At 41.3% G+C, this 23,799-nt stretch overlaps 1 protein-coding gene across 11 annotated transcripts in view; it reads left to right on the forward strand.

Moving 5' to 3' along the window:
• LOC138706305 (atypical protein kinase C-like) overlaps window positions 1-22,306 on the forward strand; it is a 789,643-nt gene extending 767,337 nt beyond the window's left edge. For all 11 annotated transcript variants that reach the window (XM_069835425.1, XM_069835427.1, XM_069835429.1 and 8 more), the window contains one exon: window positions 14,501-22,306. In XM_069835425.1, coding sequence (XP_069691526.1) covers window positions 14,501-14,508 — 8 coding nt within the window. In that variant the 3' untranslated portion in view covers window positions 14,509-22,306. The remainder of the gene's footprint in view (window positions 1-14,500) is intronic.
• The last annotated feature ends 1,493 nt before the right edge of the window (window positions 22,307-23,799 follow it).

Here is a 23,799-nt window from a genome sequence, read left to right on the forward strand (position 1 = left end):
TCTGTAATAAGTGCAGAGGCCGAGAAAGCGGCGCAGCTCCTGCTTGTCCCTCGGTCTCGGCCATCCTCTGACGGCTTGTAGCTTCTCCGGGTCCGTGGCAACTCCATTGGTCCCTACTACGTGCCCCAGGTAGCTGACCTTCTTCTGGAATAGATGACATTTCTTCGGGTTCAACTTCAGCCTGGCTTGTCGCAATCTCTCGAACACTTTCCTCAGGTTCGACAACTGTTCGCCGAAAGTCTTGCCGACCACGATGACGTCATCAAGGTACAGCAAACAGGTGTCGTATGTCAGGCTTCTCATTACGGACTTCATTAGTCTCTGGAATGTAGCCGGGGCGTTGCAGAGGCCGAACGGCATAACGGTGAACTGCCATAGTCCCTGGCCTGTAGAGAATGCCGTTTTCTCCTTGTCCTCAGGATGTAGCGCCACCTGCCAGTATCCTGACTTGAGATCCAACGTCGAGAATCACTCTGCTCCGGCCAGGGTGTCCAAGGTGTCGTCAATTCGTGGAAGGGGAAAGCAGTCCTTCTTGGTGACGTCATTCAGTCTTCTGTAGTCCACGCAGAAGCGCAGGTCCCCATTCTTCTTCTTCACCAGCACTACAGGTGATGACCAAGGGCTGTCGGATTCCTCGATGACCCCTCTTGCTTTCATGCCCTCCAGTTGGCTGTCAATCTCCCTCTGTTTAGCTAGAGGGACGCGTCGAGGAGGTTGTCTGATTGGGCGAGCATTTCCGGTGTCAATGCGGTGCTGAACTTTCTTCGTTCTCCCGTAGTCATTTTCAGACGGACTGAACACGTCCTGAAATTCTGTCAGTAGATCGTGGACTTGTCTTCTTTCTCTTTTGCTTAAATTCGCCAGCAATTCTCGAGCCAGCTCTTTCACTGATGGGTCTAGATCTGGACGTGGTCGGTGACACCCCTCGTTTTCTGCCAGCGACGTCACAGACACCACCGGCTCGACGTTACCTAGTACAGTTCCACTAGGCACCTCCTTGTCCCGATTGGTGACATTCAGGACCCTCACCGGTACCACCTTCTGATTCGGGAGTAGGGATCTGTCCACATAAACCCCATCTATCGGAGTTGTTTGCGAATCGAGGAGCAGGTTTCTCTTAGGTTGTCCGTCTAGTCTTGCCGTCACCACCATCTCGCAGCCTGCTGGGATTGTCACTTGATTCTCCAAGGTGAGTCTGCTGGCCATGGGTTGGTCTTCGACGTCCCTCAGGAACACTTCATCCTGACCAAAACGCAGGATACGGCGCCTGACGTCCACCGTTGCATCGAAGATCCACATGGCGTCGAGTCCCAGGATGACGTCTTCAGTGATGTTGGCGACGAACACCCACATCTCCAGTCTCCTCTTTCCCAAGGTCAAATCCAAGAAAACCTCTTTCTGGATGGGCAGGCTCTCGCCCGAGGCAGTACGTAGCTCATATCGGCGCAGCGGCGTCCTCCCAGGTAGGCCACGCACGACTTCCGGTCTGGCGATGGTGAGCGACGCCCCGGTGTCTACCAGTACTCTGCATGGGCGGCCTCTTATCCATCCGTCAGCAATCAGCCCATCGTCGCATCTTCTGTTAACCGTCTTCAAGATCAGCCGAGGGGATGGTGATGACGGCGCCGACATGCCCCTCGTCGCATCGGCCCCTTTTAGTTTTCCTGTTTGTGACCAGATCGGTCACAGTCGCTCCTCAGGTGTCCAGATTCGCCGCAGGACCAGCAGGTGGGCACTCCTCGTCTTCGTCGCTCGGGTGATTTCGGTTGACGTTCCTCGACGTCGGCCGCCGCGACGATCCTAATCCGGTGCAATGCCGAGACGTTCGCCGTCAACTTGGCTGCCTCCATCCTGAGGGCCGCCGCCAGAGCTGCATTGATGGTGCGATGCTCTGCCAAGAGTAGCTGTTGTCTTATTTCCGGGTTTCGAACTCCGCTGCCGAAGGTGTAGGCCGCCTCTCCAGCGACGAAGTCAGTAGGCAGGCCCCTGAGGGCCTTATGGGCAAGTTGTTCCACCGCCATCGCGAATTCTTGCAGGGACTCGCCTGACTGTTGGACCCTCGTTTTCAGTTGGGTCCTGAATGCTGCCGCAAGTTGATGGTCACCATAACGTCCCTCCAAGGCCGCCATTATCTCAGCGACTGTCCCATCTTCTGGAACGCCGTGAAGAATCTCTGAAGCCTGTCCCTGAAGCGCGGTCAACAGCTGGGTAGTCTTCTCCGCTAGCGTCCACCCATTATGTGCCGCGGTGGCCTCGAACTGGCGACGGAATATCGCCCAATACGTCGTTCCGTCGAACTTCGGCGTCTTGACGTTGTAATGTCTGGCTGAAGGTGATGGTTCCCCAGGGCCACTATGAGGTCCTCCATTCTGTCGCCGATCTTTCCACGGCCCTTTGAAATTCCTCGGCAATTATCTGTTTCTGTTCTCTAGCCTGGCGATCCACCAACGCGAGGATGTGCTTGTTTTCCTCGGCGTGTTTGTCCATCACCTCACTCGTCTTGTCCAGCAACTCGCTCGTCTGCTCTTGACGACGCTCGAGATCGCGGATTTTGCCGTCGAAATGGTCTACCTCCTGTCTCAACTCGGCTGCTGTCTCGTTTATAGTTGTAAAATTCTGGTTTAGTTTATCCAGATCGGCCTTAATTTCGTCTTTTACGATGGCGACAATTCCATCTACGTGGGCTGAAACGCTTTCAATTTGCGTAGTGACGTCATCTTTCACTCCGCTTATGTCACTTTTCATCTCCGTTTTCACTTCACTTATGTCGCTTTTCATCTCTGTTTTTACATCACTTACGTCGTTTTTAACCTCACTGATGTGCTTGTTCATGTTATCTTTTACTTCACTAATGTGCATGTTCATTTCTGCTTTCATTTCTGCGATGGCTTGCAGGATCTGCTGTAGGTTCTCCATTGTCGATAATGTCCCGATTCTGACACCAATGTGAATTTATTTCACCTCAACAATAGGATTTTATTCTTCCAACAATAATTCCTTTCTACAATTCGCCTTAAACGCTCTCGTCAACAATTGGATTTTCTCTCAACACAGTATTCGTTATACCACTCCACCGACGACAATGACAATTTACTTGGACTAGTACGAACAACAATGAACTTTTAATCTTAACTAATATTTACAAAGCACTATTTACAAATCAGAACTATCAGTTCTCAGTTCACGGTTCTTCTAGCTCAGTCACTCGAGTTCACAGTATCTCGAACCACAGACCTTCAGAGACAGTCCACTGTACTCGAACTCAGGTCCCTCCAACTGCGGTCCACTGCACTCGAACTCAGGTCCCTCCAACTGCGGTCCACTGCACTCGAACTCAGGTCCCTCCAACTGCGGTCCACTGCACTCGAACTCAGGTCCCTCCAACTGCGGTCCACTGCACTCGAACTCAGGCCTTCAGATGCTGATACAGTTGCGGACGCACACTCGAGTCGAACTCCGGTACACAAGACTGGCTTGCTTGCTCTGGCTTACTCACTGACTGAATAACTGAAAACTTTGCTCTAGTTCGCTGGCGTTTCTTCTTTTATAGCAAAATCATAATTGCGAGAAATTTCTACAGGTGTGTAGAGAATTATCTGGATATCTCCACTTCGACGCACTTCTGGAATAGTCGGGAAGGTCCGTTCCCCATTCACTGTGTTAAGTAGCAGCTGCGCGCGCAGCCTCCCCTCGCGTGTAGGCCCCTTTCCCCACTACTCTCCGCCGCGCGCCGTCCCTCCGTGCTCCGCGCGATCTGCTTTCTTGCGGGACGCTGGTCGTGAGTTCGAATCTCACGTCGCTGTCACAATATGCATGCATTCATGCACTATCAAATTATGAAACATGCACGATCAAGGGAAAAATACATTAAAACATGCACTTCCATTTTCAAATTTCTTATTTCACTTGACTTTCCCCCCCATAGTTAACAACTAAAGTTCCTGCTGTTGTTACTCAGTATATTTTTGTAGACAGAGAATGACCTCTCTACATCGCAAGAACTTATGGGTGCAAACTTGAATGAACCCTTTTCTGTTACTTAGTTTCTTTTTTCTTTTTCTTTTCCAGTCCTGATTCCTGAAGCTAAAATGAGGGTAATAAAATCGGGAAACTGAAGTGTCCACTCAAAACCATTAAAACATGCATTTAAACTGAGTATAATGTATATTATATGCATGATTATGCTAAAAATTGCTTGAATATGCATTATGCATGTTTTTATCCCCAAAAAGTTCAAAACATGCAAACATGCATGGTAAAAGTACACTTATTTGGAACTGGAAAGTAATGAAATGGATAAGTACTAAGTTTGAGTTATGTCCTATGTTCCTGTAAAAACATGCATTTGCATGGAATTCTCGTCTCTAATTATCACTTTCTACATGTTTCTACATATGCTTCATTTAACTGATAACTATTAAGCATAATCATGGAGTATTTTTCTATACTTAAATTAATCAGTATTATTTCCTCTATCCTGCAGTGCTATCCACGGACTGCATTTTTTCCATACACTCTGTGGAATAAAACTGTGATATCATCTCTTGATCTGAGGTTGCGTCTGCTGACAAGAGACTTTAGAAAGGAGATACTGTTACTCTTTACTAAAACCCTGATCACACATATCAAATTGGCCATTCCCATGTTATAAAATGGCAACATATAAAAGAGAACAACCGCTAGGATCTCCACTGTCGAAGATGAATTTTTTGGTAACGACATCTAGATGGACGTATAGCTACAGCTATTACTCCAGGCAGTTCCATCAGGGTTGCAACGTGACTTTTGCAGCCACTAGATGGTAGCGTAGTGAAATTGATCAAAGTTGTTGTCTTGAAAGTGCATTAGTCTGATCAATATGTGATCAGGGACCAGAGAAACTTTCAGGTCGAAATTGGCCTTGGAAAATTGTAGACATGTACGCTAAATAGAGTAAAGTAAAATTCAAATACAAAAATGGCTACAAATACGAACTGTAAATCATATAATAAAGCTTCAAAATACAGTGAAATATGGGTTTGATGAGTGTTTTTTTGCTTCAGAGCACATGCTTTACACGACGTTTCGTGATCCTTCTTGGCTTTGTCTTAAATTGGATTGGTTTAGCTCTTCAAGAGCCGGACCCAGGACGAATTCATGCACCTAAGCAATCATCGGCTGATTGCGCATCCTATATGTGATGAATTCTTAAGTCCGACGCATAGCCTATGTGATATCTAGGCTTTGTGGTGGTGAACCCTATGCTGACAGACGGGCCAATTTTTTTCAGTCCTACAGTGCAAGATTTTTTTCCACGATGAGTACCGCAATAAATCTCAGAGCCTGGGCCCCAAGCCTTTAGTCCTATATCAAGAACGGAAACCAGGTTTTGGCTTTGTTTGGCTTTTTAAGGACTGGACCCGGACGGGTCCTTACACTAGGCATGCTTTGGTCATGGTGCGCCCTATATGTCCAAATTCGACAGGTGATCTGGGTGGTATTCGTAAATCCGACACTGATAGGTGGGCCATCCTGCCGAAGCTCCTGTTAAGAGCGAGATCTCATTCACAGACAAGTAGCTTGATAAATTCCAGGGTCTCGGAGTCCCAAGTCCTTCCTTAATCATCATAGTCAACCGACGCTGACAGGTGGGTCATCCTGTCTCAGCCCTAACATAGCTAGATGCCATCCTCAGACGAGTAACTGATAATTTGACAGTGGATGCGGGATGACTTAAGGAAAAGTGAAGTTGTTTCGTATCAGAGTATATGGCACGTGCCGCGCTGTCCGTCTTTTGTGTACCTGGCGAGTACAGCAGCATACAGAACGAAGGAACCCCGGTCCGTTCATAGTCATATTGCAACGCAATGTATGCAGTTGTGTTATCCTGCTCAAGTATTTAGTACGCGTTGAATACTCGTATGTTGTGCTGATCCATTTATAATGGTAAAACGTTAAATTCGCTCAGAGATACTAAATGCAATTAAGAAGTATGAGAGTGACATTTTATGTAGCCTATTAACGAAGACAATATCGTGTGTAATGTATGTAACATTGAAATAAAAACCAGAACAACTCAGGCTATAGAGAAACATTGCAACAGTACATCGCACAGGAAATGCGTTGAAATGAAATCTGAGGAACCATCTACATCATCATCATCATCATTATCATCATTTAGTTGTGCGGGTCTAACGACACGTGCAACAGAATGCTCAGTACAAATATTCCTCTAAAGAAACTGAGTGATCCCCATTTTAGAGGTTTTCTTCAGAAATTCTCTCGATACAAAAACTTTTTAAGCGATAGGCGAAAACGATTCAGCTTCGACAACTTACGAGAATATATCGTCGTTTACTGCAACGCTGGTAATTGCATCAATGATGAGGAGGACTGAACCTTGCAAGGTATGTACTACGGTACGTTATTTTTATTTTCCTTCTGACTGTACGGAGATACAGTAGCATGTTGACGTCGTCTGTTTACGTTTAAAACCTGTTCAGCCAATGGTCTGAATGAAAAAAATGTAACATATAGTAATATGTGCACTTACATTCAACGATAAGTCATCCCGCATCCACTGTCTACTGATAATCACCGATCCCCATGTCCTTCCTATATAAGCAGCGGAATCCCGCACTTCGTCCAGGATATCTTCTTCGTAAAATCACTGTGATTTTTATTACATTTGAAATTCCTTTCAAACGAAAATGGGAAAAGTGATATTTAGGTTAAATTGACTGAAGTACTGCGAAAACACTATACAGAGCGAATACTAAATGCCGTCTTCTGTATGCACGGGATTAAGCTCATACTGTAACGTCCACATGTCTTTGTCCTCGCGCAAGAAACGATTACCGAAAAACAGTGGTGGCATTACTGGTTGTTTTGACGTGTGTATGTAGGCACGCCGAGGGAGCGAGGGATGCGGGCCGATGGAAGTACTGTCTCTTCCAAGAAGATGAACAGATGGGGACATCACCTGGGGAAATGAAGAGCGTAGCAAGAGAAAAATTCGAGGCGAATTAAACGCGCAACATTGTGTTTACGAATAAAATAATGATACTCTGCGAGGGGAACGCTCCATCACTACATAATAAAATAAACGCACTTGGAACAATACACGTATTCACATGCTGTGGAACTGAAACTAAAACCGTAATGTAACTATTACAATGTAAGACTGATTCTATCGATGTCGTTTCTCTTCCGAGAATATCATTCAAGTTATCTCGTGACCTTTCCTGTCGCCCGCTCTTCCGTATCGAATTGTTTCGTTTGCATCCCTTTCGTCGGTAATCCCTGCTTACGAGACCTATAACATCAGTTTGAACTGGAGTACTGCACAGACAACTCACAGTACAGTACTTGAAAACAAACCAGCTACAGTTATTTTTTTCGCAGTTCTTGCACTGAAACCAAGAAATCTGATCATTTCAGGAACAGGTACATGTCGCACACATATCTTGTTGTATTCTTGACATTTAACTCTACTACGCGCTATGATCAAAAGTAACTATGACCTCATTTGACTTCTGGGTATTGTCTCTAACATCTCCATAACTAATCATCATACCATAACGGTTTCTGTCTTGAATTTCATCGCCACAGTGTCCTCTATCACACTACGGTGTTCGAAAACGGCATTAATATTCACCTTGTGTACAAAAGGGCAGTCCCATTGCAGGACGAGACATATGGTCACCCCGTCTCTCTTGTCAATTGAAAACGTTAAATAAAATAACTCTACCCATACTACTGCAGTGAACAAATAAGTGAGACAAGTGGCGCAGAGGGCGCGCGCACTCGTCCGAAGTGTACGCGGTGGATGTATCCTGATGTGGACAGTCGTGCGCTGGACGCCCTAGTCTGCGAGTTTGTTGACCTATCCCAAGACGCTGCGCGTTAACGAAGAGAGCTGCGGACTGACCTTGCGGGATCACACGCCATGTGTGCCCTTCTAGCACGTCCGCGCGTCTTTATCACGACGTTATCGCTGTCGACGTGTTCCTTCAGTCGCAGCGTTCAAGTAGGTCAGCAAATTGCATTGTTGAACGGGATGACGCATCACAGCTGTGACTATTGTGTGCTTGTCGGGTAACTAAGTGGCCCGGGTCACGACCCCTGCAAGGGCGTGTCATCCGTACATAATCCCTTCGCGCCGGTCTCTGGCTCTGTTTCTCAAACCGGAGTGTGATCTTAAATTGTGAAATGTATCTTTTGCCCCGACAATTCCTCCTGTTGGTAGTCATTCTCTATACCATTCATACTGTAGACCTATTCATTGAATGAAAAGAGTGAGTTTAAGATTTCAGCAGGTCGTTTTAGGAGGAAATACGCCGTTGAAATCGCCGTTTTTGATTATACAGTAGACTCTTGGTAATCCGGCCATCCTTTGCATTGAGAATGCAAAAATGTCATTAAATTTAATGTTACAAGCTGCATCAACAACTCCACTTGCACTTCTAAAGCGAAACTAGAACGTTCCATACGTGACTGGCGCGTGTATATGTACAGTAGGGTGTATCGAAATCGGTAGTTAATTTTTTTTTTTTTTTTTAGAAATTAAAAAAGTGGGGGGTCTAAAAAGTTCTCTACCAAATTTGGTACTCATACGAAGATTTCTAGCCGGGGCGCATTAGCTTTAAAGTTTAGGAATTTTATCTAAATCTATATTTAAATAACTTCGCAGTTTTTTGTTTACTACAGACTGTAATATTCATTATATTTCTCATATTTTCTGTTACTTTAAAATTTGTAATATTACTTCAATAGCCAGATATCTGTACAGAACTCTTAATAATATTTACAGGCTGTAACAACTCAGAACTCATCACGGAGAGGTGACTGATATCGAGTTCTTTCTTTCCGTCGAAATAAATACCATGGGGAAATTTTGTTTCTTCCAATTCGTTCTTAAGGACAGCACTACTTACTTACTGGCTTTTAAGGAACCCGTAGGTTCATTGCCGACCTCACATAAGCCCGCCATTGGTCCCTATCCTGTGCAAGATTAATCCAGTCTCTACCATCATATCCTACCTCCCTCAAATCCATTTTAATATTATCTTCCCATCTACGTCTTGGCCTCCCCAAAGGTCTTTTTCCCTCCGGCCTCCCAACTAACACTCTACATGCATTTCTGGATTCGCCCATACGTGCTACATGTCCTGCCCATCTCAAACGTCTGGATTTTATGTTCCTAATTATGTCAGGTGAAGTATACAATGCGTGCAGCTCTGCGTTGTGTAACTTTCTCCATTCTCCTGTAACTTCATCCCTCTTAGCCCCAAATATTTTCCTAAGCACCTTATTCTCAAACACCCATAATCTTTGTTCCTCTCTCAAAGTGAGAGTCCAAGTTTCACAACCATACAGAACAACCGGTAATATAACTGTTTTATAAATTCTAACTTTCAGACTTTTTGACAGAAGACTAGATGATAAAAGCTTTTCAACCGAATAATAACAGGCATTTCCCATATGTATTCTGCGTTTAATTTCCTCCCGAGTGTCATTTATATTTGTTAATTACTGTTGCTCCAAGATATTTGAATGGACAGCACTACAATTTTTCTTTATCTCTCGTTGAATTTTTCTTTTATGTATTAATTTGCTTTCGTTCTCTTTAAATACTAGTTTAAGATCTTCTAATACTGCCGAGGCAATTGCCGATATTTTTCATACAGATACACCAGTTTTATCGGTAATTTTAGAAATTGCTGGCAGAGGAATTCTCATCAGCGAAATGCATATTCGGTTTACAGGTCTTAATGTAGATTTCAGCTGATATTTTCAACTGAAATCCGAATTCGAAGAATTATTTTCTCCCGATGAGCTGCTCTGTTGTATAGCACACTCTGGAGAAATAGATTGCAGCTCTTCTTTTCGTTTACGTTTCATGGATCTTATTTCCTCTTGTTTTTGCAGTATTTTTATTACTACAGTGTCAGACTTCCAATCGTTATTTTTCTACATGCCCGTTGATGACCAGGAAATTTCTCTTTTTTTTTCTGGTACTTTTCACAACTGTTCACATTTGCAATTCGCAAAGTCAAGACATTTGCATGTTGCAATATCAAAGTCTTAGACTGTTACGTCTCATACAGTCCAGTTTAGATTAATTAGATTTCCTGTTTTTAATAAATTCTTCACTTTATTATGATAATTTAATATTATATCTGTTATTGTTTTCATGGAAAAGAATGACAGGGATCGGAGCGTGTTACCATGTAGCCTACTCACTACTTTATCTGCAACTTTTTCCTGCATTACATGCACTGCAGGTTCTTTACTTCCTTAACCTTTAATTCTATGCGGGTGAAGATATAATATACCTCATTACATCTCGATAGGTCGGAAGTGTTTTATCCAATTATTTTGGGGCACCCTCCGCCCTGACAAACGTCTTCTTTCTTGTTTTTACTGCTGAAGATTTCACCATTAGAAATAATAGGCAACACTCAAAACACTCATACAATGCATAATAGGCAACACTCAAAATACTCATACAATGCACTACAAGCAAAGGCTCGGGAGAAACTGACGAACAAAAAACAGGGAAATTGTGACAGAAAGCAGAAATCTTCACCTGCTCCCTCCCACTACGCAGTACGCACCCTGATTTGAAATACAGGGTGGGGCATAGGAACAAAGTGTTTTTAAAGTAACCATAAAACAGTTAGTCTTTGTTTTCAACACACTTTATTGGTAGAACAACGTTTGTGAGAACATACCATTTCAATTATGAGCGAAAAATTACATCTGGCATGTGATGTCCGTCTGTGTTGACGCATTGTTGAAGCGCTGACGAAAATTGACCTCTGTTCTTTCTAGGAGATCTCTGTTGCAATACTTTTAATAAATTAATCGATTTCTATTAAATTTCGATCCGAAAAATTCTAACATATTCTTCAATTATGATATGGGCTGAATGTTAGTCGCTTCTTCTTTGTAACTCAGGGATGAAAAAGGTATGAATTGTCACAATGTAACGCACAGAGTTTACAGTAATTGTAATCCCATTTTCTTGACAAAATTAGGGACCGATGACGCCAAACTGTCCCACCACGCAGCAAACTGTTACTTTAGGGCTATGCATGTTTTTCGTGTAAATGACACGGATTTTCAGCATCCCAATACCGAAAATTGTATCTGTTAACGGCTCCATTAAGGTGGAAATGGGCTTCATCACTCATTGCAACCATCATGTTTTCGTACTGCTTGTGTAGTGCAAGCATTTCCTGTGCGAAACTCATTGTTGGGGGTTATCCCTTACATTGAATTTCTGCACAACCACTCATCTTGTATGGGTTTAAATGTAAATCGTCATGCAAAATCCGTCTTACCGTACGATTGCTGATTCCAAGTGCAGCTGAATGTCTATGAGTAGAAGGACCTGGGCTGCGCATTATCGCTTGTCTGACTCAAAATTTTCTGGAGTACGCACTCTGCGTTGGGGCCGGGCAGTTTATTCTTCAGTATTGCGCCTTTTGTTCAAAGATTTTTAACCCAACATAAGATTGTGTGACGCAAGGGAACAGAATCATTTCGATTAATATTGAATCTGTAGCAAAATTCACGCGGTATCGCGGTCACCGACTCGCCATTCCTAACAAAATAATCTACGCAAACTTGCGTCCACTGCTCCATGATGCCGACTGCAGGTGAAATGCTATGAGCCACGGAATGGAATGTCACATGCCGCACGTCTCTCCCTTTCATAACGACCGAGTATAAGCCATTCCAAAAACATTTGGTTGCCATGCCCCATCCTGTATATTGCGTTGCCAGTTTGGAAGTGTCTATTCAGTCATCTATACAAACATTTATAACAGCTGAACGTTCTTAATATTCAGTATTACAGAAAGTATTTTTTTCAAGTTTTTGGTGAGTTCTATAAAACTTGGAGGGCTTTGCTCCTCGGTGAAAATTTGATCTAAAGGTCTAATTTTTTTGTGCATAATTGTTACATATAATGACAACTTTTCCGCACATGTTTTTTTTTTAATTTCGTAATTTAATTTTTTCTATACACCCTAATGTACAGGGCTCCTACAAAAGACTTCCGGTTTCGAACACATGTAATTTACGTTCTATGAATCTGAAGTGCATGAAAATAGCACCAATGGAAAGAGAAACTCAAAAAGTTTAGTTGTGGCAATATTGTTTTCCTAGTTGGTAACGTTGCCTCATAATAGCGCATATAAACAAGAGCAGCGGGGTCGCGAGATGATTTAGAAAATAAAACAAAAAATGCCTTATTAACACATTTATGTTCTATTCAGACACAGAAACAAAATGAACATAAGAATAAAATTTTAAAAAGTTTCAGTAGTTATAGCTAAAGCAAAAAATTACGGATTTGAAGTCGGTTCAGGCAAGTGTATAACCCGATCGGGTATGGACCCGCTTGATAAGGTTCTAACCCGGCTGGGCCGTTGTCTTATCCGACTAAATCCGACCGATGCAGGCCTGTGGTCATACGCATACCGGTATGGTATTACAGAAACAAGTGCTATGGGGAAAATAAACCACAGACTTCATAGTTGTTTTATTTTACATGGCGAGTAGAGTGTAACATACTATAGCAAATACACGCTTTCCCACACAGATATAACCTTCCCGAATCTAGTATACCAGAGTTGTGTTGTGTGTATATATAGCCTACTTGTTATTAATGAGTAGATAAGTATTCTCTCGCCAGAGCTGAACGAAGAGGAGACATACGTCACAGAATCTTCGTCTGTTTAAGTGTAGAAACATATTGAAGTTGTTCATCTCACCGCTCCGAGTAACGCACTTCGCCGTTCATATGCCATGCACCTCGCACCTCGCCTCTGGAGAACAAAGTGAAGCAGTTCACCTCGCCACGCTTCTCGCCGTTTAATATGGTGGCAAAAAGTCAATCAGCCAGTGAGTTCCTATTATTGAACACAACTTGATAAACATTAATATAGGCCTATGGGTTGTAAGAAACACACCAGACTTGGTGAATTGTATCATTTGTGTTAGCAGCTAAAGACATTTCCAGGTAGATCGTACGAATTTTTAATGATGTCTCGGTTAACTTTCAATTATATCTCGACTCTAGCAGAATTTAAAATCCACATACATACGCAACCATTTACTGCTGAAGAGAGGTTTGTAGAATCTCTCAGGTAACAATTATATCTAATAGGAATAATGTACTATAATTAAATTGTATTATTTATTATTAGCAAAAATATTGCACTTTTCATTTTCATAGGTTTTTTGCCTTCCATTACAAACTCAGCATTTTCCAGTTTCCTATTTTTCGCCTTCCTCTTGGTCTCCACATACAATTAAAAAATCGTGATGTTGTCTGTATCTGACACTTTCTTCTGCTCCGAACTCTTTTCCTTTTCACCATTCCTTCCAGTAGATCTTAAATTTCAAAACTCACCATTAATTCGAAAACATTAAGCAATGGAAACATTTTGAAAACAAATTTGAAATCAGCGCGATGATTTCTATGAGAATCCCCAGTTTCAACAGGCATACGGAAGTCCGCCAAGCACTCCTTTGTTTGATTCGCCGAAACTCGAAAACCAGTAAAGATTTTGGTGAGCAGCCACTTTTAAAAATAATTTCCATTCTTTCTAAACATTTCGCTTTGACCCACATCTAAAGGGAAAAATAAAAAAGTTTATCGCTTATCAACTTTTGAGGGTGTCAATGGTTATTTTGAACGGATAACTTCGAAGTTAGTTTCTCACTTTCCAAAAAAAAAATATCGATTTAGAATGTTTTCTATGCTTTCATTAGCCAATTATCTATGAATCCTAAAAATTACAGCGCGATTGATTTAATATCATAAGAGCTACGACGTGATAATGTTTAACGGTGTGGTGAAGATCGCTCTCTGCTTGCTAAAGTCTTTACAAAGCCCTAGATAGAATAATGGCGTGTCTTGCACCAGCCTACCAATTAGACCGCTAGTTTCAGGCAGCTGCATCCTGAAAAATCAAACCAGTTTGATTCCCGCTGAACGGCGCGGTACTCGGCGAAATGCGTGGTGAGATGAACGGCTTCAACATATATTTTTACCCATTATGAACTGTTAGGTTTAGCCTATTAATCGCCACGCGTCGAGGTGCGAGATATGCAACTCCAACATGTTTTTACCGAACTGTCTGCTTTCCGCCAATATCTGTGACTGGCGTCTACGACTCCGAACATAATTTGGATGGTGACATTGTGAACTCACCCGTTCAACTTTTTCCCCACGTGTACTTCTGCTACATTACTACTTGTAATGAAAACATTTATTTCATTCAGCAGTGATGCTACTAATTGTATAATGACGAAGAATCACTAAGCTGCTAAATAAATGTTTTCAGCGAAAATACACAACTCTGGGTGATGACTGTTTCAATTCGCCAGGGCCGTAGATTCCAGTCGCGGAAGAATTTTTAATGATAATAATAATAATTTCGCCTGTAAACAGCTTCATATTCATTTCCTAAGCAGGAACGTATAACTGTGTTGTGTGTTGCAGGCGGGTGATTGAGAAGATCGACCAGACCGAGTTCGAGGGCTTCGAGTACGTGAACCCGCTGCTCATGTCGCTAGAAGACTGCGTGTGACGTCACGACCTGGCCCGCCATCTTGACGACGTGCTGGTGACGTCAGAGCGCGAGATGAGGGCCGACGAACCAGGGAGCGGACGAGGAGGCATCCTCCACCAGATGTTCTGCCTTCCGTTGCATTAGCATAGCCACGTTACGAGTTATCATATATACTATTACATATACTTAGAGTAGATGAGAGCAGAGGAGGAGAGGTATTGTTGAGCGAACTGCCTTGCCCTCACGGGCCGCCACTGGCTGTATGGACGCGAGTGAGGGATGCCCCGCATCTTGCACCTGCCAACATTCTGGGTTTATTTGTGTATCAGAAATTACTGGACAATTTGCATTTTATTCATATCGTGTGTATTAGAAACCTCCGGACACTTTGCATTTTATTCATACCGGGTGTATTAAAACTCTCGGACACTTTGCATTTCATATATGTACTGGACTCGTTGCATATTGTACATACCTAATATTTCAGAGAACACCTGGCACTTTCTATTCCATGTCGGGACTAAGTCCCAAGAATAATGATGCCAATATTGTACAGAATGTAGTCAATACTGTTGTAATATCCCGAAAATATTGATTGGATATTCTGAACTGTTTATGAATAACGTTTTAAAATATGCCTGGAAGAAAGCTATTTGTTTAAATTAAGATATTATTTTTCTTATGTTCAAACGTAAAAATCGCCTGTAATCACACCCGTTATTCCGTACTAAATGTCATGGTCTCAGGAAGCTTGAATTTCTTTCAGTTTTACCAAATTAATGGGCAAAATGTAGCTTTCATTAAAGAAATTGTGAATTACACTGTGAGCAAAGTTTCGTACCACCACGCAGCATCATTGTTTGGGACTAGTGCATGAAGTGAACAAAGAACCCGTGCGGTTAGAAGTTATTGTAGCAAAAACGCGGTACAGCGAAATTTTGTTCACCATGTATATATTTTGTGTAAAATTTGTTTTTCAAATAGCGTTTGATTCTGAAGGACAATTGGAGTGAAGAACTTGCCGTACATCGTTTATTCATAATCGTTCACTTTAAACTCTACCAGTTTAAAAATGTCGGATCCATATGCGTGAATACGATATAAATACGAATTCAGTGGAAAATTGAGGAATGTTAGAATTATACGCTAGTAACGAGACAATATATTCTAAAAAGTCATTCAAAATTATTTGGAAAGTATGTGGAAATAAAAATCTGTGTTACTTGATAGGATCCTGAAATATCACATAGGATGACAAATCTCAGAAATGTACTAACAATATCTTAATAAAATGGTAATGAAATCTTTAGATTCACATTATAAATCATCATCATCGAAATCATAATTTATTCACGAATTAGAGTTAGATCATTAGTCCGATTTCATTTTGTCCAGCGTTTTCTGAATTGTCTCACGCTCCTCCTCCCTGTGGGTTTATACCTGCGTATTATCCAATTTAATCGTGATATTATCCAAGCTTTCTTATGTTTATTCCCATTCAGATATTTACTAAATGTTTCTGAAAATGTTTAATATAATTTATCAGTATAAACAAAACATATTCTTTAAAGTTGTATTATTTCACACTTACGAAATTATAAAGTATTAAAGAAAACTAAATTCTATTTGAATTTCAAGTCAAATTCTAATTTCAAATTGATTTACATTGTGTAAATAAATACAAAAAATATAGATAAAACAAAATACAGGTAAACACAAAATACAAACAGACTAAAATAATAATACATAAGTTTATAAACGAGGATATAATAACGTTTGATAAATTTGAGGACCAAATGAACAGTGCGCATGAACTTCTATACTTAATTACTTAAAACTATAATCCCAAATGTCTCAGAAAATACACCGTGTCCCGCTTAGAGGGATCGAGAAATAAGTGCTAATTTAAAGTATAAATAATGGTTTTATAACATAACTTTTTGTATAACTTGATGTAAAAACTCTCCGAGTTTCGGAGAATGGTCAGTGCAACTCGATGTGTGCTCCTCGAGCTACCCTGAAGACATCTAAAAGGTACTCAACCTTCTGCCAAGTGTTCCGTAACATTTGTGGGGTGATTAGCGCACCTGCATTTATAATGCGTTGTCTCAGTTTTCCATTGTGTTAACTGAATCACGTTGGTACACAACACTTGTCACAAAGCCCCAGAGGAAGGTCAATGGGCGTCAAGTTGGTTGACCTAGGTGGCCAGGTAAGGGTTCTCTTCTTCCGATCAACCTATTGGGAAAGTTTGCATTCAAGAAGTCACGCACTGCTCCATAGTAGTAGGGTGGAGCCCATGTTGCTGAAAACCCGATTCTGGGAGAAGTTGATCAACAACAAAAGTTCTGCAACATGTCCAGATACACATTCCATGTGACTGTTCCCTCAATGGAGAAGAATAGTCCAATGACGGAATGTTCTACTGAATGGCGCCAGGCTTGTTTCCACGATAAATGTTAGTGCGCATGTGCATGAACATGCAACTGTTTTTAAATCATTGGTGCATAAACTTGGACAGTTTCTGCATCTTGTCAGATGTAAATCACAACGATATCTTCATCTGATTTTAAATGGTGAACATTTATTTCTCGATCCCTCTAAGCAGGACATAGTGTATACGCAAAATATCATAAAGTTTCAATAACATTTATGGTTATATTTATTTATGGCTTTTAAGGAACCCGGAGGTTCATTGCCGCCCTCACATAAGCCCGCCATCGCTCCCTATCCTGAGCGAGATTTTTCCAGTCTAACATTTATGGTTATATTGATACAAATTTATACGATGGAATAAATAATCTCAAAATTTTGTGGTATAATAGCGTGTTGTAAATTATACGATTGTTTTTCCTTAGTTTAAATAATTTATACTTACTTACAAAATAGTATTAAAAAGAAAAAGTTCAGTAGAAATTATAAATGTCATGTAAACAAGAAACTTGAGGTCCGATATCTTTCAGACCGCAATTCAGAGTAATATTATTGTTTGTCCGTCAAATGTAAAACGACCCTAGGGATGAGAAACCGCTGAAAAAAAAGTATGGAAATGCGAACGATCCTGAATGATATCGAAATAGTACGTAATTTTAATGACTTCAAAATTAATGCTAAAAATGTTATTCACAAAAGGTTCAGAGTATGAATTTTTATGTTTGTTGCAATTTTTCAGTGCCATTAACTACATCGTATATAAATGTGGCATTTTTAATGCGACCTGCATGTGACAGGGTTCTAACATGATAGATTTAATTGGCTAGATTGAACCTTGCAATACTCAGGTCGAGATAACTTTAACCAACTATGTACTTACCTACAGAAAAGTGTCCCGTTTCTACTGTTTCATTTTGTGTTCTGTGGTGAAAGATGCCACAGGAAGTTATTTGTTGGGGAGAAGTCGTTGTTTAAGTAATTAACTTCAGAATTGTCAGTTCGTGTACTTCGTTCTAATGCAGGTCGGTAGTATTACTTGTTCTCACTTCGTTCTAAGTTGGGGTACACTTGAGAGGGATCCAACTTGAGGACCGGATCGACGTTACCACTTGCACTGTGCCTTGCCGCCGACCACAGTATCTGCATCTTGTACGGACATATTAATTTAACCCTTTAAGGCAACCGCATTTCCCTGGCTTTCATAGTCTATGGGTTTATGGTTACATGTTGGTGAAAGTTAGAATTTGATACTGTACTTAATTTTTTTGTTTAATTTTTACTATATAAGTTTCTCAATATACAATAAGAGAGTCCATGATGTTCAAAATTTCAGTGGTTTAGCATGTATTGTTCTGGTGTATGTTCCCTCATTCCAGTTACCAGCGTCAGTTCTAGTGATTCCCATTGGCTACTTCTTCCATGGAATGTGTGTCACACTACATATTCTGTAGTGGTGGGAGGATTTTGGCCTATAAACCGCAGTACCCCGACACAACCACCTTCTTATATGAGGAATTCCTTTATCTGTATCATAGGGAGCCACTATGAGGTTAAAAACGTTGAAGTCGCTGCTGCCCTCTAACAATGGATCTTGGACAGAACATGAGATATTTAGAGAAACCTGTACCAAGTTATACGATTTAAAGAGTAGGTTCCAACATATCCAGGTTTGGCGTAAATAGTTTGCTGTTTAGAACACGATTTCTTAAAACGTTTCCAATGTTGGATATCATGACTATGCCTGGAGTTGCAGTTCGTGCTCCATCAGTGGACCAGCTGAATTAATATTACAAACTGGTGTGCATGAGAATTATGCGTAGTCTAGGGACCTAACTTGGCTACTTTTTAAATAGTTTTTTTTTTACAGCAAACTCCCGATTATCCGTGCACAAATGAATTTTATTTTATTTTTGTCATCAAATTTTGAGTATGGAATTCGAGCGCGAGTCTTAAAGTGATCTTCGTATAAAAGATAGTCTGTCCGTAACAAGTCACCTCTTCCCCTTTTATTTCCTGACACATATCTGATTGTAACATGTTATAAGGCTTAAATGTATATTTTTTAACTGACGACCAAACGAAACGATTATTAATTAGTTGAATAATTGTTATAATTGATCACAACAGTCCGAGTTACCCTTATCGTTCTCCACGGTGTGTGTTTAATAATGAGTACAAATACGAATGTTACGAAGTGTAATTAATGTCATTGTTCCACATAATCTAGAACACTACGCAATTCAAAACTTTAAAAGCGATAATTGAATTTGTTAAATGTTCGATATATTAAATTTCCAAACACGACACTGTTTTCCAAGCATATAGAGGTTCGTTCTGCAGTAAGCAAAAATCGTGTTTTGCGTTATCCGTGCGCATTTGTCCGGTGATTAACCCAGTTAATCGAGAGTTTGCTGTACTTGGATAATGGCTAACCGTGCATGCCTATAACATTCATGTGTTTGAATATATCGTTCATATCCTGCAATTAGGTATAGATATCATTAAAATATCGCCTTTGCTTTTAGTGATGTCTCCTTCGAAAATATGGTTTAATTGCAAAAAAATAACATTATAAATCTACAACCGTAAGAGTGGCATATTTCATAGCATGGGTGAAGCGTTTGAAGTTTTCATAATGTTAGATATTTGAAGTAAGGACAAATCTTACCAGGTCCTCCCATTCAGTCACGAGAAGACAGCACTTTAAATAGTTTTATCGTCTTCATAAAAGTGACGAAATAGGAAGATAACATTTTAGTCGACAAAATGATTTCGGAGACAGTGGATGTTTCCCCTTGCCATAGGTTCTTCCAGTATGGCAAAAGAGTTGTTGAGGCGTGATGTGATTTCTGACGTTCTTGTGTAGCATTCAATGAGATCTGCCACTCATGCAATATCTCTTCATACAATGAGAACAGCCTCAACTTTTTTTTTTGTATTGAGATTGACACACTTTGAATAAATATATGAATATTCAGTCTGTTACATCTCAGGATCTCAGACATCAAAGAAATTGTGATATGTCCTAGGAATGCATTTAGCGTGTTAGAAATTTAGGCATCCAAGTGATCATATATTCAGACGACAGAAAAATAAACATAAACGTGGTAATGAATTTCGAATGTCAGGAACCCAGACATCCCATAGACTTTTAAAGATTACAAATTAAATTCTAGCATTGTTATGAACAATTAAAATAAATGCTCGAAGATGAAATTCGATCAAGACATCTGGAGTAGGATCGAGATGTCCAGAAAAATGGAATCAGCGCCAGTCTCGGACAAGCAGAACAGTCTGTAAAGAAATGTGAATGTTCTGGGATTGTTTCCACCTTTCATTCCATAAGGCCAGCAAAACCAGTGAAAGCGTTGTGACTTAAAGGGTTAAAGACGTAGATTTTTTGCACTTATCGAGCATTACCCAGATGATTGGATTAAGTGCAGGTGTCGGGGCGCGTGCGCAGTGTGTTTTTGGAGGGGCGGAGCCTCGGCTCGATGTACAGTGGCGGCTCGTGAGGTCCGAGTTAGAGCAGAATTATTGAAATCATTCTGAGCGGTGGGGCTGGCCCCCGTGAGAGCCGCCACTGCAGTAGCCGACCCTGACCTCCTCACAGCAGCGCCGCTCGCCAGTACTGTCAAGTTTTTATGTTCTCTTGCTGTCGGAGTGGAGCCTACACGAATCACTGCGCTAGTGCGCGCCAATCCTTCTCTTATATCAGGACAACTGAAATTTTGCTCAATTCTAAACGTCAGATTCTAAGGAGTCAGCAGTTGTGACGAAGCGTGGGTGTCCAGTGTCTGGAGAGGGTTCCCGGAATGGGGAGGTTATTTGGAGCACAGCGGGCTCTGTGGGGAGCGTACGAGTTGGACACCCCTGCTCCGAGGCGTTGGGTAGGCGGGATCCTCTCCTCTGGAGGAATATCTCTCACGAATACATGAACGCGAACAACCAGTTGAATCTCGCAAACAGGTCCCACTGCATTGGCGATTAGGTTTCCTGTTCTGAGGAAGCGCCAAATAGAATAATGCGAAAAGACCGTCACAGTGCACCTTTTTATGACGTTACAAGATCTGAAGAAAATTCAAAGACCTTCAGAGGAGAGTTTAGTCCATGTTTTATTTAAAATAAAAGTGTATTTTCGAGACTTACGAAATTAAAGTCCTTTCTAAAACAGTTCTTTCGCTGAACGCTTTTGATAAGCATCATCTTAGTAAGACATATGAAAACTTAATTATTAATGGCAGTATTTTTTTTTACTTAGATAGCTGGATATTTTCCTCAATTCTATTGTTTTTGTGTTTTTAACAGCATTGCATTTATCAACCTTCCATGTACATTATTTATCTATACCATCATTCCAACTTCAGCATTCCCTCCTGTCGACTTTAATACATAAATAGTAGACGAGATAAATTGTAATAGGCCTAACTGTACCATTTCAGATTTATCACATATATATGAAAAAAGTTAAGTTAAGCTTGGTGTATTGTTTCTTCGTCGTCGTCTTCTTCTACCAGGCGTACTACTTACACTCCATTATGAGAATCATTGGTGCAGATGTCAACGGCAAACATTTCAGATAATGTTATTCAACACTGTCAATGTATTTTGTAACGAAAGCCTACACTAATGCACGCAGAAAAGAATTGAGATTTTGTATCTTAAAAATACTCGGATGTTGCAAATATTATGTATGAAATTGCCAGTAATTATTTATTTCACATTGTTATTCATAGCAGGGCCAGTTTTAGTGTCAATATCTTGCATCGTCACATCTGTATTTTAACATTTAATTATTTATTTTATAGTTCACTAACCGAAAAGAAAGAGATACTGCAAAAGTTCAGAAGCACACAGTTTTATTTGCCTGGACCGAGTCAGTCGAAGCTGTACTGCAGCGGTGCAGGTAGCCTGGCCCGATGTCGGATCCGCTGCTGACTCCACGCATCCGTGCCTCACACGTTGAGCGAGCGAGCGGCGCTGTGTGGTGTGGCCTAACTTGCAGGGGACTTGTTGACGACGTATGCGTGAGTGTGCGTGTGTGTTTTTATGGGAGGTTCGCCACACGCATCCCACAGCTTCCTGACCGTAGTGGAGGGGCAATATTAATGTACTGTTAGCAAACTAGCCACAGAAACAGGTGATTCTCCCCATCCCTATCATCTCTCGCCCCCCCCCCTCCCCCAGCTTAAAAAGTTCTTTTGAGTTTTGTAATCATTCATTTTCTCATTGCCAATCGCTTTAAACATGTTAATGATTGGGAGAAAATGAGTGTGTCTATAATAAAAGAAGATTAAAAGTAAGTTTGTAATTGTTGTCAGTTATATTTCCTTACATTCCTATCCCGTCCTTCATTGCGGTCGCACTGTTTGGACAACTGAATTTAACATTTATTTCATGCTATGTGACAGTGTGACTAGTAGGGGCAAGCTGTTGGTAGAGCCCGGACGAGAAGTTATGGCACCAGCGCGAGAGACGCATTTTAGTTCGTTTGCTTGGACTCGCCCTCACACTCAACTGGAGGGGTGTTGGGTTAGTTGGTTACTAGCATTCCGAGTGTTCAGATCGTTCTGCTACTACCGCTATTGCTGATACTGAAAACATTGTCCTTCTGAGCGCCCTCATTATGGCGTTGTCTAAGATGTGAAATCATAGAGTAGTTCATAATCAAGGACATGAAATAGCATACAAGGTATGGAAATTCATGTCAGAAGAGGCTGTAAATGGAATACCAATTCCATTGAAAAGCATGTATGCAAGAGTACTGGCTGTCACTGGTATTTCAAAGCGAACATTGGCAAGAATTAGGAAAGAAGGGAAAATATTGAGGCAGGAACAGCAGATTCTTTCTCCAGTCCGGAAAAATCACAGCCGAAGAAGATTGTTGAATCTGTAGAGTTTTTTTTATTGGGTTATTTTACGACGCTGTATCAACATCTAGGTTATTTAGCGTCTGCATGAAATGAAGGTGATAATGCCGGTGAAATGAGTCCGGGGTCCAGTACCGAAAGTTACCCAGCATTTGCTCGTATTGGGTTGAGGGAAAACCCCGGAAAAAACCTCAACCAGGTAACTTGCCCCAACCGGGATTCGAACCCGGGCCACCTCGTTTCGCAGCCAGACGCGCTGACCGTTACTGTGGACTGTAGAGTTTTGATGAAGTCCTAAGAAGACATAATTTCTAGGCTACTCATAAGTAGAGGCCGACTCTGCAATTGCTTCTTCCAAGAATGGATGTCAGTTTATGATTATGTGAAGAAAGTAGAGAACAATTACATTGAAAGTGAGCACGTGATGGACAGTATTTCGGAGAACATTTCCATAAACTTAGGGACATCTGATTCCAGCACAGATCAGTCGTCTGATTCGGACGGGGAATAAGAATATAAAGATGGAATAGCGGACGTAATTCCATTAGGTACCTTCGGACTATTGAGTAGGAAAGCGGTGATACTAAGGTAAGACGAATGTTTTTAGAAAGAGATGAAACGGATATGCCTGCCGCTCTGAGCTTGAGAACCGTAACCCAAACAACCCCCACTCCTCTACCCTGCTGGCCGGCAATTTAAAATTCGCTCAGGTTGGTGCCATAACATCTCGTCTCAGCTCTACTTAACATTTTATTAGACAAGGGCGGAAAACAGCAACGCTATCACGAATTTGGTTCTGCTTATTTCTGAATATTTTTGTGATTTTCCACACAATTTTGTGTGTAGATGTAATCATTTAACGCATAGTCCAATTAGTGGCCTGCTTTCGGTAATAAACTGGCCCCCGGACGCAAAGTCACCCAAAA

This window comes from Periplaneta americana, chromosome 9 (assembly GCF_040183065.1).
Source record: "Periplaneta americana isolate PAMFEO1 chromosome 9, P.americana_PAMFEO1_priV1, whole genome shotgun sequence".
In the NCBI taxonomy this organism is placed as follows: Eukaryota; Metazoa; Arthropoda; class Insecta; order Blattodea; family Blattidae; genus Periplaneta; species Periplaneta americana.